This window comes from Tenrec ecaudatus, chromosome 16, assembly GCF_050624435.1.
Source record: "Tenrec ecaudatus isolate mTenEca1 chromosome 16, mTenEca1.hap1, whole genome shotgun sequence".
Classification (NCBI taxonomy): domain Eukaryota; kingdom Metazoa; phylum Chordata; class Mammalia; order Afrosoricida; family Tenrecidae; genus Tenrec; species Tenrec ecaudatus.
In genome coordinates this window covers 20,905,079-20,917,755 of record NC_134545.1, presented here as the reverse complement: position 1 = coordinate 20,917,755, position 12,677 = coordinate 20,905,079, and the positions used below count along the sequence as shown (strand labels likewise).

The following is a 12,677-nucleotide window of genomic DNA, read 5'->3' as shown; positions in this document are numbered from 1 at the left end:
CCTCAGGTTGTCCTGTCTCATGAAGGGACCCTGCCCAGGCCTCCTGGTCCCCTATGTTCACTGGACAAGGTGGTGCCTGGCTGTGGCGTTGCCACCAGGCCACCTGGTTTGAGGTCATGATGGTGTGAGTAGAAATGCCCCGACCCCCTGAAAGTGGATTGTTGTAGATGCAGCTAGGCTAAAATTTAGCACACCCTATCATTTGATCTCCCTTCTGATCCATTTAAATTTGCCCCAGTGTAGTAACCCAGCTTAGCGTAAGGAACTCTAATTTGTTTGAAACTGCTTCAACCCCTGCCAGTAGCCAGCTCCCACTTCACCCTCCTCCTTCTCCTGACAGACCTGGATTCTCTGGTGATGTCTCCAAACTCTGCCTGCCCAAAGAGCAAGAAATGCAAACTATCCTGTTAGACCCGGAATTATTACTTGCAGCAGTGCTGTTCCCCCTGGCACCCCTATACCCTGCCGGTCTGATAAGAAGGTAGCTGCTCCACTCAACTTCCAACTCTAAAAATCATGGAATTTCTTTGTCCTGGGTCGAGAGTGTTCAAGGGTGATCGCCCCCTTTCAATCCAGCTGTTTAATAAAGGTGTTAATTGTTAATAAAGTGGTATGGTTGATCTAGCCCAGTGCACTAGTCTTTAATGTTTTCTGCTTCTTTCCGATGGGTTTTTAAAATCTGTCTTACTTTGTTATTCTTGTTAGTTTTGTTGTTGTTTTGCTGTTTATGACCTCCAAGACCGATGAATCTATAGAGAGGAACTGAATGAATGGCTCCTTGGGGGTGTGGCAAGGAGGTTGGGGGGGGGTGAGGACAAGAATGAAGAGGTTCTAAAACTGATCATCCTGGTGACCGTACACCTCGTGGTGATGTGGCTGAACTACTGGACTGGAGATGTGAATTATACGCCAATAAAACCGATGGAGAAATTAAAAAGCAGCCCCCCACCCCCACCCTAAGGGAGGCTTAGGAGCCCTGGTGGTGTCATGTTTATGCTTTGGGCTGTTAAGCGCAGGGTCTGCAGCTCAAAACCACTAGCCGCTCTGAGGGAGGAAGACGTGGTTTTCCACTCCTGCCAAGAGTCACGATCTTGGAAGCCCACAGGGGCAGGTCTACTCTGCCTTACAGAGTCACTATGAGTCAGAACCGGCTGGATGGCAATGAGTTTGCCTTGGGTTCGGGGAAGTAGGCTTGGAGAGCCAGTGTACCAGCTAAGTCCCCAGCCAGCCCCCCGCCCTGCTCCCTGGGAACCAAGCCTGCTGGAGGTGACCCCAGTTTGGGGGGTTGGGGGATAGGAGGTTTGTGCTTGGAAAAACCCTGCTGAGCTCCTCCTGGCAATGCTTTCTCCACTCTCCAGACCGAACATTCCCCCAGCCACGCCGGAGCTCCCCATGTGGACCCGGGTTCAGACCTCAGCGCCCAGCCTCTCTCCCTCCAGCGCAGGCCAGCGGCGCCCACCCCAAGTTCCCAGCCCCGCCCACCGCCCCAGCCCCACCCCAAGTTCCCAGCCCCGCCCACCGGCTCCCAGCCACGCCCACCAGCTCCCAGTCCCGCCCACAGGCTTTAGCCTGGGCGGTCGCGCCCCCTGGTGGCCCACACGAGGAAGCGGCGCTGTCCCCGTGAGGGGACTCGGAGACCCGGTGACCAGCCTGCCTGGCGCCATCATCCTGTTTATTGCACAGCTTGGCCATCCCGGGGACCAAGCAGGCCCCAAAGTCCCGCTCCTGGCCCCGAAGGGCATCCGTCCCTGGGTCACGGGTCAGCGCAGCCGCAGGCTCATCAGTATCCCGCAGGCTCCCCGCCTTTCCGCGAGTCGGACGCAGCCGCCCAGCCGCCGGCTGTCCGCACGACAGCCTGCACCACGGCGATGAAGGTGGACGTGAACTCGGTTTGGTGAAGGCGGCTCTTCAGGGCCGATATCACCGCCTGGGGGAGGTGGGGGGCGGGGTGGTGTTCAGAGGGCGGGGACTGGCACCGTGGGCTCGGGCCGCCACCCCCGGGCGTGCCCACCCGCGCCCACCTGGTCCATGTCCCTCTCCAGCGTGGTGGTGTTGGGCAAGAGCTGGTTATGCAGCCTGGGTTCCTCCACCGCGCGTTTCACGTCATAGCCGAACCACAGGTGGTGAATGATGGCCTGGTGGGGGGGACAGACAGCGTGGGGAAGGGGGGACCCGAGGCGGTTGGCACAGGCGCAGCGGGGGAAGGGAGGCAGGAGGGGGCGGGGGCCCTTACCAGAGCCGTGGCCGTGGTGATCTGCGTGCCCCCGGAGGCGCCCACCACCATGTGGACCCGGCCGTCCCTGCCCACGACGATGGTCGGACACATGGACGAGAGGGGCTGCTTCCCTGAGGCCGCGGGAGAGGGGCGGATGGGCAGGGGCGGGTCAGCCGGGCTGCACCAGGGGCCGCCCCCACCCCACCTGGCTCCACCGTACCCCCTCCTTCCACACCTGGCTGGATGAAGTTGGCGGGGGAGGGGGGCACCCCGAAGTCGTTGATGATGTTCGGGGAGCTGAAGTCGTCCATCTCATCGTTGAATAGTATCCCGCTGGTCCTCGAGCGGATCTTGGAGCCGAAACTTCAGAGGGCGGAGTTAGAGTCAGGCAGTGATGGCAGGTGCTGGGCAGACGCAGCGCGCCGCCCTTCCCCCACCCTGCCCCTCATGCCAGCCTCCACCCATTCCACCGTGACCAAACCCTAGAGTCGCCTATGCTGAAACACACCACCTAGGGGTAGGCCCACCCACTGGAACCGCCCCCTAACCTGTGCTTTTGTAGACCCTCATCCTACCCTAATCTCCCAACCTCAGTGGGGTCTCCCTGCTGGCCCTACTGGCAATGGGCCATGGCCATGACCCTGAAGGCCCTCAGCAATCCACTGCAATCCACCACAACTGAGGCCCCTCCTAGGGTTCTGCCCACACTACACCAGCCCCCCTACTGAGGCCACCTATGGAGGACAGGCAGGCCCTGTCCCCCAACTCCTGCTTCCAGCCCCCATGCTCCCAGTTTGATTGTGATTACATCCCCTGCGCCCCACGTGCTGGCACCCTACTAGAGATTGATGGTACTGGTGGCTGACACGGCGCTGCCATCCTCTGAGACCACGGACAGGTGCGCCGTGCCCCCATCATTGGGCGTGTAGAACTCGGGCTCGTAGTAGGACTCGGGGTGCGTGGTGTTGTCTGTGATGCGTGCCCGGAGCTGGTTGGCGAAGAACTCGGAGGTCAAGTTTCGGACCACCTGCAGGAGACCCCAGAGCTGGCCTGAGGAGGTGGGAGGGTGGGACGGGCACAGGGTCTCAGAAAGCCCACCACCTTGACTCTGAGCCTCCTGCACCCTCACACCTATGTCCCTGGCCAGCTGGCTGACCAACCACTGTGTAGCCCGTCTCCTGCACCCCAGCAACATCAGTGCTGTCCCCCAGCTCCCAGCCTCCCTCAGCATTCATTCTTTCACTCGGGGGGCACTGACACGCTGACCCCAGGAAACACAATAGCAGGCCAGGGTGCAGGAGCCTAGGGGGGTGGTCAGGGAGGTGGAGGTGACACCTGGCTCTCAGGGAAGAGGAATTCAGTGGGCCGGGAATGTGTCAGAGGAATGAGGGAAGACTGAGGCTGAGGGAGGACTGTGGAACAGGAAGTGGAGCAGTTAGCTGACTGAGCTGTGTTCAAGGGGTACCCAGTTAGGAAGGGGCCAGGGGAAAAGAGTAAGGTGATTCAGGTAGCAGTCAAGACAGCCTGTACCTGAAATTGCTATGGCCAGGGAGCTAGGTGCAGAAAAGCCATGCTAGGGACAGGCAGGGACTGCCCACTGGATACCGGACACGGCCCCGGGGTAGGTGGTGGAAATCGTGGACAAGGTCAGAGCTGTTTGATTGTGATTAGCTCTCGATCCCTAACTCCCACTCGTGGCAGATGTCAGAAGAGACCATGAAGCTTGCATTCGGTGGTAGAGTAGCCAAAGTCAATGGAAGGAAGGATGCCATCAAAGAGCTGAGCAGAAAACTCCAAAGGGCAGATCCAGAAGACAAAGTCAAGCATTATAATGACATGTGCGAAGACCTAGAGTCAGAAAACCAAAAAAGGAAGAACACTCTCAGCATATCTTAAATGGAAAGAACACAAGAAAAAAGAATTCAAGTGTTGAGTTGTAGTATTGAAGGATTCTATGGACAAATTACTGACTGATGCAAGGTACATCCAAGGAAGATGGTAGGAATACACAGAGTCACTACCAAAAGGAGCTAGTCGACATTCCACCATTTAAAGAGGTAGCATGTGAGCAAGAACCAATGTTACTCCCAACCTAATTCACACACACACACACACACACACACACACACACACACACACACACACTCTGAAGGAAGAAGGCCAGCTGCACTGAACGCATTAGCCAAAAACAAAGCTCCAGGAATTGATGGGACACCAACTGAGATGTTTCAACGACATCTGCAAAGCACTGGAAGCACTCATTGTCTATGACAGGAAATTTGAGACAGCTACTTGGCCAACTGACTGGAAGAGAACCATACCGGTGCCCATTCCAAAGAAAGGTGACCCAATAGAAAACAGATTATCGAGAAATATTGCACGCAAGTAAAGGTTTGCGGAGGATCACTCAATAACAGTTACGATACATTGACAGGGAATTGCCAAGATCACTCAATAACAGTTACGGTATATTTGACGGGGAACTGCCAAGATCACTCAATAACAGTTACAGTACATTGACGGGGAACTGCCAAGATCACTCAACAACAGTTCCGGTACATTGACGGGGAACTGCCAAGATCACTCAACAACAGTTCCGGTACATTGACGGGGAACTGCCAAGATCACTCAACAACAGTTCCGGTACATTGACGGGGAACTGCCAAGATCACTCAACAACAGTTCCGGTACATTGACGGGGAACTGCCAAGATCATTCAATAACAGTTACGGTACATTGACAGGGAACTGCCAAGATCACTGAATAACAGTTACGGTACATTGACAGGGAACTGCCAAAGGTTCAGGACAGATTCAAAAGAGGATGGGGATTAAGGGATATCGTTGTGGGTGTCATCTTTGCTGAGAGCAGAAAGATGTGCTTGTGTCTCACTGACGATGTGAATGCCCGTGTGGACCATAACAGACTAAGGAGAGCCCTGAGAAGAATGAGAATCCCGGAGCCCTTGACTGTGCTCAGGGAGGGCCTTTACCTGGGCCTCTGAGGCAGTGGTGTGAACGGAACAAGCATGGTTTAAAATCAGGCCAGGTGTGTGTCTGGCTTGTCTCCTCTCCTCATACTTATTTGATCTGTGTGCTGAGCAACTATCCGAGAAGCTGGGTGTGCATGAAGAAGAATGTGGCGTCAGGATTACAGGAAGGCTTCCTGACAACCTGGGACATGCAGATGACTCAACCTGGCTTGCTGAAAGCGAGAAGGACTTAACGCACTTGCTGATGAAGATCCAGGCCTGCCGCCTTCAGTTTGGGTTATGGCCCCGTGCAAAGACCACCTAAATCCTCACAGTGGCTGACACCATGATAAACAGAGAAAAAGACGGACATGGTCTTGCTTGGATCCCCCATGCGTGCTCGTGGAGGCCACAGTCAAGACATCGGATGGCCCGTTGCGGTGGGTGAATCTGCCGCCCGAGACCTCTTTAGCTGAAAAGCACGTGTATTACTTTGAACACTAAGGAAGAGTGCCTGACCCAAGCCACGGGTCACATGCCTATCAATGTTCCATTCCCTCATATGCTTGTGAAACTTGGACTTGGAATAAGGAAGACCAAAGAAAAGGCCATGCCTCTGAATTGCGGCGCGCACAAAGATGATACCCAGTACCAGGGCCTGCCTTGGAAAGCAGCATGGATTCACAGCCTCCGAAGCCCCAGGGAGCAGCTCGGCCCTGTCCTCTGTCTCCATGAGTTGGGACATTTTGGAGACAGGGAGTGATGTGTGGTGAGACTGGATGGGGCACCAGAGAGCCCAACCGTAGAGCCTACAGTAGTGGGTTCAGAGGGCAGGAACGACAGAGCTGACCAGTAGGGGTCTCTCTAGAGGGGCACAGGCACGTGACTTCAGGGCAATGGGCCACCCCCAGTAGAAGGCCAGAGCAGGACACATACTATGTCTCTGTCCCATTCCTGGCCCAGAGCAGGCCTACCACCAGTGAGGCTGGGGTGCCCCTCACCTCAGTGACATCAACGAACTTGGGATCCCCAAGTAAGGTCCTCTTGGCGTAGGCAAATCGGAAGGCCTCCACGATGCGGTGGTATGTCAAGCCCTTCTGCTCGGGGGTCTCCACACTGGCCCGGGAAAAGTTGTACCCTGGTTGGGCAAAGTCAGACCCCCATTACAGGCCCTGGGGCAGAGAGGGAGCTGCCCTGGGTGTCCCAGTGCCTCCGCCCACCTTGGGAAGCTGTGGGTGGGGTGAGGGCCAGGCTGGATAAGGGTTCCTTCTGGCAACCTGGCAGGAGAGGTGCCCCAACCCTCAGGGCCCCACATCTGCTCCCTGATTCCACCCAGCCTGGCCTCCTGGACCCCTGAATATGTGCCCCCGGGGTAGGTGAGGGGTGGGCAGCAGTATCTCACCCTGTAGGGTATGGAGGATGAGGGACAGCACGGGCCCGCTGAGGGGGGCACTGGGCATGTAGACCACCCAGTCCCCAAGGCTGATATTCAGAGGGTGCTCAATCAGCTCGGCTCGGTATCTGTACAGGTCCTCGGCCGTCAGGATGCCCCCTGTGAGGTGGGCATAGCTGAGCCCAGCGGAGGTAAGGGGGCTCACTGTGGGGGTTCCCCCCCACACCCACCCAGCTAGGATACTCTCTACTACCCCCTGCCACCTCCCCAGTTACTCCAGTCCCCCACAGTTGAGCCTGCCCTCCCAGTCAGGACCAAGCCAGCCCCCCTCTGGGACCAGGTGCCCAGAGGGGGGACAACCTTCCCTGCCAGGTGGCCTCTCCCTCCTCACCCTGCCCTGCCCCTGCTTCTAAGGCAGATGATCCATGGCAGTCAGTCTTCCCAGGGCTGAGTAAACTCTGAGCGAACCACCCTAGCCAGTGCGGGGAAAGTGGCCCCACCCTAGACTCAGCCTTTCAGCTGTAATCTCTCCCACCAGTCCCACCCAGGTTGTCCCACCCAGGTTGACTGGGGCTCTCAGGATGTAGACAGACATTGGACAGTTCTGTCAGCCCACAAAACCTGCCAGGAGGGGACGGACCAGCCAGTCCAAGGAAGAAGGGGTCTTTTTCAGGGGGGTGAAGTCTGTCTCAGTAAAACCCCGCCCCCCCCCAAAAAATCAATGTGTGGCAGGGGTCTCTCACTCTCCCTTCGGCCCTAGCCCTTCCTCCCCTCCCCCACTTCCTCTCTGGCCTCTACTCCTCTTCCCCCTCCCTCGGCCCTCCCCTCCTCTCTCTCTCTTCCTCCCCCACTGCATTCTCTTCATCACCAGACCTGGGTCTCCCGTTTGCCCCCTGACCTTTGGCCATTTAGAGTCACTCCCTTGAAGCAAGCCTCTCCTCCTTGAATTCTCTTGCTGTGCTCCCAGAGACACCCCACCCCACAGACACTGACAAGCCCGTCCCTGGGGAACGACAGCCCTCTCTCCAGCCGCCGCAGCCAGGGTGCTAGTCCTCTCTGATGGACAAGCCACCCCTGTCTCTTCCAGGAGAATCAGCCTGCCTGGGGAACCGAACCCCTCCCCCAGACTCCTGCCCACCCTGCAAGGGGGTGGGGCTTCCCCGGGGGTAGTGCTGACATAGGGGAAAATCAATATTAGAAATAGAATGCAAATTACGATTTAGTTGGTGAAACACCCAACATGGGACAGCCCCTCTCCTCCCTGCAGTAAATTCCTTTTAAGCTTCAGCAGCAGGGATGGGCTGTCCAGCATCTACAAGAGCAAGTGAGGCTTCAGGGTGGGGGGTGGGGTGGCAGGGCTGGTCTCAGGGCCCCAGGGGAAGGGAACTAGAGGCATAGAGAACTTTCTAGGGACCACTGCAAGACCTGCCTTTCACAGATTAGGGGCAAAGGGGGTGGTCTTCCTGAATGAGCTGTCATGCCACCATTCAGGGGTTTCTCAGGGCCCCCCCACTCCCCAGGCTCGGCCTCTGGGGACTTCCTGCTCACAGGTGTGGTTTGCACGCTCTCCTGAAGTGGCCGCCATCAGTTGCAAGCTCCAGGGGCTTGCATGCTTTCCAGAGAGAGCGTGTGCTGTCTGAGACCGTCATACCTGCAAGACTTCCCTTTCCCTCAAACGTGCTTCTGCTGCGGGAACTCTTGGAAGCAGGAACCAGCCCAGAAAGCTAACCCCTTCGTGGGCCATCAGGGGCATCCTGGGACAAGGTGGCCACCTGCTGTGAAGCACAGCTTCTGGCCTTTGAACTTGCAGGACTCAGGAGGGAGCTGGGGAACCTGGCTGCTGGTATCAACCAATCAACCTAGCACCAGGATGTCTGCGATCATCCTGGTCTCCGTTTTTTTGGCTCCGGTGACAGGCTCTCCTGAACCCCTTGGGGACCAACAACAGGGTGACACACCTGCCCGCCCTCGGCCCAGGTTCCCTCGTGGACCCCCACCCTCAGCCGGGGTGACCCCTCACCAGCAGCCTGGACGTCCCGGACGATCTGGGCGGTGAGGCTCCCATTGTAGAAAGCCTGGGCACCCTCTCGGGCCAGCGTCTCGTAGGTGTCTGCCAGCTTTGGCAGGGTCAGCAGCTCGCCCTCCCGCAACACCTTCCCGTTCCGGCAGAACACCTCACTGGGCAGAGGGTGCTCAGGTGAAACCCTCACCGTGCAGGGAAATCGAGGCCCCAGCATGGTCATTGTCTCGATCGTCCAGCTCCCAATTCCTCAGACTCAGGAGGTGTCCCCACCCCCTTCATGCTAGGAGTACCGCATACTCATCCTCTCGGGGTCCTGGAGGCCATACTTGTCCACCCCGCATCCCCACCCCCCAACACACACACACACACCTGTGCCCAAGGACCTTGACCAGGTGTAGACTCACCACAGTGCCGGTTGCTGCTGCTCAATGGTGACCCGCTGTCTCTCCAGGGCCGCAGCCAGGCCCTTGCCCACAGGGAAGCCATTCCGCGCCAGCTGGATGCTGGGCTGGAAGAGGCGGGCCCAGGGCAGCCGCCCGTGTCGCAGGTGGGCCAACTCATAGCCTCGGATCTCCCCTGGGACGGCCACGGAGAGCCCCCCTGTGGGAAGAGACCCGTTGCAAGAAGGGGCATCAGGGCACCTCCTTGTGACGTGACCTGTTCATCTGGAGAGGGACTTGGTGGGCTGCTCGCTGCAAGGTCGTCGGTTCAAACCCACTAGCTGCTCTGATGGACAAAGATAAGACTGTCTGCTCCCCCGATTCCAAACCAAACTCCCTGCCACCAAGTGGGTCCCGACCCATAGGGACCCTGGGTCAGGGTAGATCTGTCCCTATGGGTTTCCGAGACTGTAATTCTTTATGGGAGTAGAAAGCCCAGTCTTTCCCCTGAGGAGCAGCTGGTGGATTTGAACCGGCGATCTTATAGTTAGCAGATCACCAGCATGCAACCAAACTGGTGACCTCAACCTGTGGGTCTCGACCCCTTTGGGGAGGGGGTCGAATGACCCTTTCACAGGGGTCACCTGATTCATAACATTGCAAAATGACAGTGATAAAGTAGCAATGAAAATAATTTTATGGTTGGGGGGGTCGCCACCACCTCAGGAACTGTATTAAAAGGACGCAGCATAGGAAGGTTGAGAACCACTGCTCTATGGGGTTGCCACGAGCAGGCTGGCTGATGAAAGAGGGGTGAGGGCATGGGTGCTGGCCTCCTTTGTTCAGTCCTCTGGTGCCCAACACCTCCCCAAAAGCCAGGCTGGGCCCCTCCCCAAGGCTGAGCCAGACCCCCCACCCCAGAGCCCAGACCCGCCCCCCCCCTTGTGCTGGCTGGACCTCACTTTCCCCCTCTGGGTAAGTGCAGCGCCTGCCCCAGCCTCCCGCCCACCCCCATACCTTCCTTCGACTGCTCCGAGCTGTTGAACATGGTGGTGGTGGCCAGCGCAGGGGCCACCTCCCGGGCGTTGATGACCTCTGCTTTCCCTGGGGGGGGAGGCCGGTGGTTGTTGACACAGACCAACACAGGGACCCTCTCCCCATGGGCACCAGGGGCAGCCTGAGGCCTAAGACCAGCCCCAGAAGAGCCAGCCCCTCGTGCCCCCCGCCCCCAGGCCGGGCACTCACGGGTGGTACTGTTATAGATGGTGAAGAACAGGCCGCCCCCGATCCCCATGCTGTGGGCGTTCATGAGACCCACACACAGCAGAGCCGCGATGGCCGCATCCACTGCCGAGCCGCCATCTCGCAGTGCGTCCCTGCAGAGGAGGGGGCAGTGAGGACCCCAGACACCCACTGCGGGATCGGGGCTATGAGGCCCCCTAAACCCTACTGCCAGAGGGGGCTAAGAGGACCCCTAAATCCCACTGCTGCTATGGAGTCAATTTCAACTCACAGCAACCATGCAGGGCAGAGCAGAGTCTCCCAATGGTGTCCGAGCCTGCCCGTCTTCCAGGAGCAGACAGCCTCATCTTGCTCCTTCACAGAGGCTCTTGGGTTCGAACCACTGACCTTGTCTCGAACCCAGTGCTTAAGCCATTGCCCACCACAGCTCCTCTGAGCACCAGTAGGGATGTGGATTGTATAGTTGTTCTTTCAATAGCGGGTTTGCCAAGCTAAAATGGGAGGCCCTGGTGACCCACATGGTGGAGGGCTGGATTCCCGCCTGGCAGAGGTCAAAGAGGCCGCAAAAGAGTGGCCTGGCAACCACACTGGGAGGGACCTGGGGGCAGGTCCATGGAGGCTGCTCAGGCTCCGCACAGTCCACACCCGAGAGCTCCCTGAACCAGCCCTCCCACCCCCATGAGCTCTCTGAAGCCAAGTTAACTCAGCTGAAGGGGCTCTGCTCCTTTTAATGTCTTTCAGCCCTTTGTCAGAAAGCAGTTATCTGTGGGTTTTCTGAAGCCTCTGAAAGCAATCCTGAAGCCCCCTCTCCATACAGTAGACCTGCCCCGTGGGGTGCCACATTCTCAGCTGCAGTCAGAACCACCAGCCTTGGCCCCGAGCCGCTCCTCTGACACCCTGAGCCGACTGGCATTGAAAAGAAACAAAACCTGGTTCTTTAATTAATAACTTTTTCTTTTCCTGTTAGAATCTTTAATTAAGTGAAAACTGGGCTTTGTCCCCGGCCGTGTGGGAGGGGTGTGAATGGTTCATGTGCCGGGCTGCTGACCAAAAGGTTGGAGGGCCAAGGCCGCCCGGCTTGGGAGGAAGGAAGGAAGGCCCGTGACAGACTGCCCCCAAGCGCAGCCCTTGACCAACACCTCTGTGGGGACGGGTTCTCTGACTCAGGCGGGGGCACTGGGACTCCAGATAGACTGCTGACCATGGTGGGGGTAGGGTGGAAGAGGAGGAGGAGGAGGAAGTGGAGGCAGAGGTGGTGGCGGTGGAAATGGAGGTCAAGGTGGAGGTAGAACAGGAGGTGGTGCTGGTGGCGGAGATGGAGGTAAAGATGGAGGTGGTGGTAGCAGTGGTGGGATTATAGGGCAGCGTGAAGTAAGTTGGTTGGAAATTAATGCTCACAGCGGAGCTGACCCACAAAGAGTCAGTATGGAGGCTGACCTCAGGGTCAGCACCCTCCTCCTCTCCAAACCCCCAAGGGACTCCCCGTATGCCGCGCTCCTCAGACAGCAGAGAAGTCGGTCTCTGCATGTGAGGGTCTTGTCCAGGGCCATGTGTGAGGGGTGGGTGGCCCTGGGCCTGGGCCACCTCGCAGACCCCACACCCTGTCCTGGATGAGTGAGGCAGGGCCCACTCACCTCCCAATCTCTGAGCACCGCTTGGCATCTGTAGCCACAGCCGCTCGGGGGTACACATGGTCGGTATGCTGGGGGGACGAGGGCAGACAGAGGCAGAGGACCACGATGAGGACCACTAAGGCGATGGCCACTAGGCCCAGCGCTGCATACCGCTTCTTCATGGCTCTGGACGCGGGAGGGAGCAGAGTCAGGGTGTACTTCCAGCTCCCAGACATAGCCTGGGTCTCCCCCAGGCCCCGGCCCTCTCCCCTGGCCTCCCTGTTACCCAGAAATCCTCACTGCTCATCTTGGGTGGGCCAGGAACTGCCCCCTCACTGCCAAGGGGCCCAGCCCACCCATGTCTCTCCACCTGGACCCAGGCCCAGCACACCCCACTGCCTTCGAAGGGGTGCCCCACAGTTTCCCACCAAAGGATGGATGGGACTTACCTCTTGTTCCGGGGTGGGCACCACTGTTGGAGGGGTTCAGGAAAGGGGGGAGGGCTCAGCTGACAGGGCCAGTGAGGTAACTGGGGTCTCCCTCAGGACATGCAAGGGTCTTCTCCACGCCTCCCAACTAGGCAGCCCCCTGGCTCCTCCTGAAATGGTGAGGCATGGGACTTACATTTCCACACACCTCCTGGGCTGCTTCTAGCTCACCTCCCAGGTGAAATGGGGTGGGGTGACTTTGAACAAGGTGTTAGAATTGCTCTGGAATCCCTGGGGCGCAGAAGGATGAGGCTTCTGCTCCCCTAAAGCCTGTTAGCTCTCCTCCACCCCAGGGGTTACCAGCAGAGGGTAGGCTCAATTGTCTCCAGAGCAGATGGCACAGCCAGGCAGC

General features: G+C 58.1%; 1 protein-coding gene across 1 annotated transcript; it reads right to left on the bottom strand.

Annotated features, from left to right (window-relative positions):
- Positions 1-1,748: 1,748 nt before the first annotated feature.
- LOC142429132 (glutathione hydrolase 1 proenzyme-like) lies at positions 1,749-12,424 on the bottom strand. Its single transcript, XM_075534118.1, has 13 exons — positions 12,287-12,424; positions 11,859-12,023; positions 10,228-10,358; positions 10,000-10,086; positions 9,007-9,202; positions 8,600-8,757; positions 6,589-6,738; positions 6,188-6,324; positions 3,055-3,242; positions 2,451-2,578; positions 2,234-2,346; positions 2,022-2,135; positions 1,749-1,927 (listed from the first exon to the last, which is right to left on the bottom strand). Exons 2-13 carry the CDS (start codon positions 12,017-12,019, stop codon positions 1,781-1,783), a joined length of 1,710 nt encoding a protein of 569 aa, XP_075390233.1. The 5' UTR covers positions 12,020-12,023; positions 12,287-12,424; the 3' UTR covers positions 1,749-1,780.
- Between the last annotated feature and the right edge of the window lie 253 nt (positions 12,425-12,677).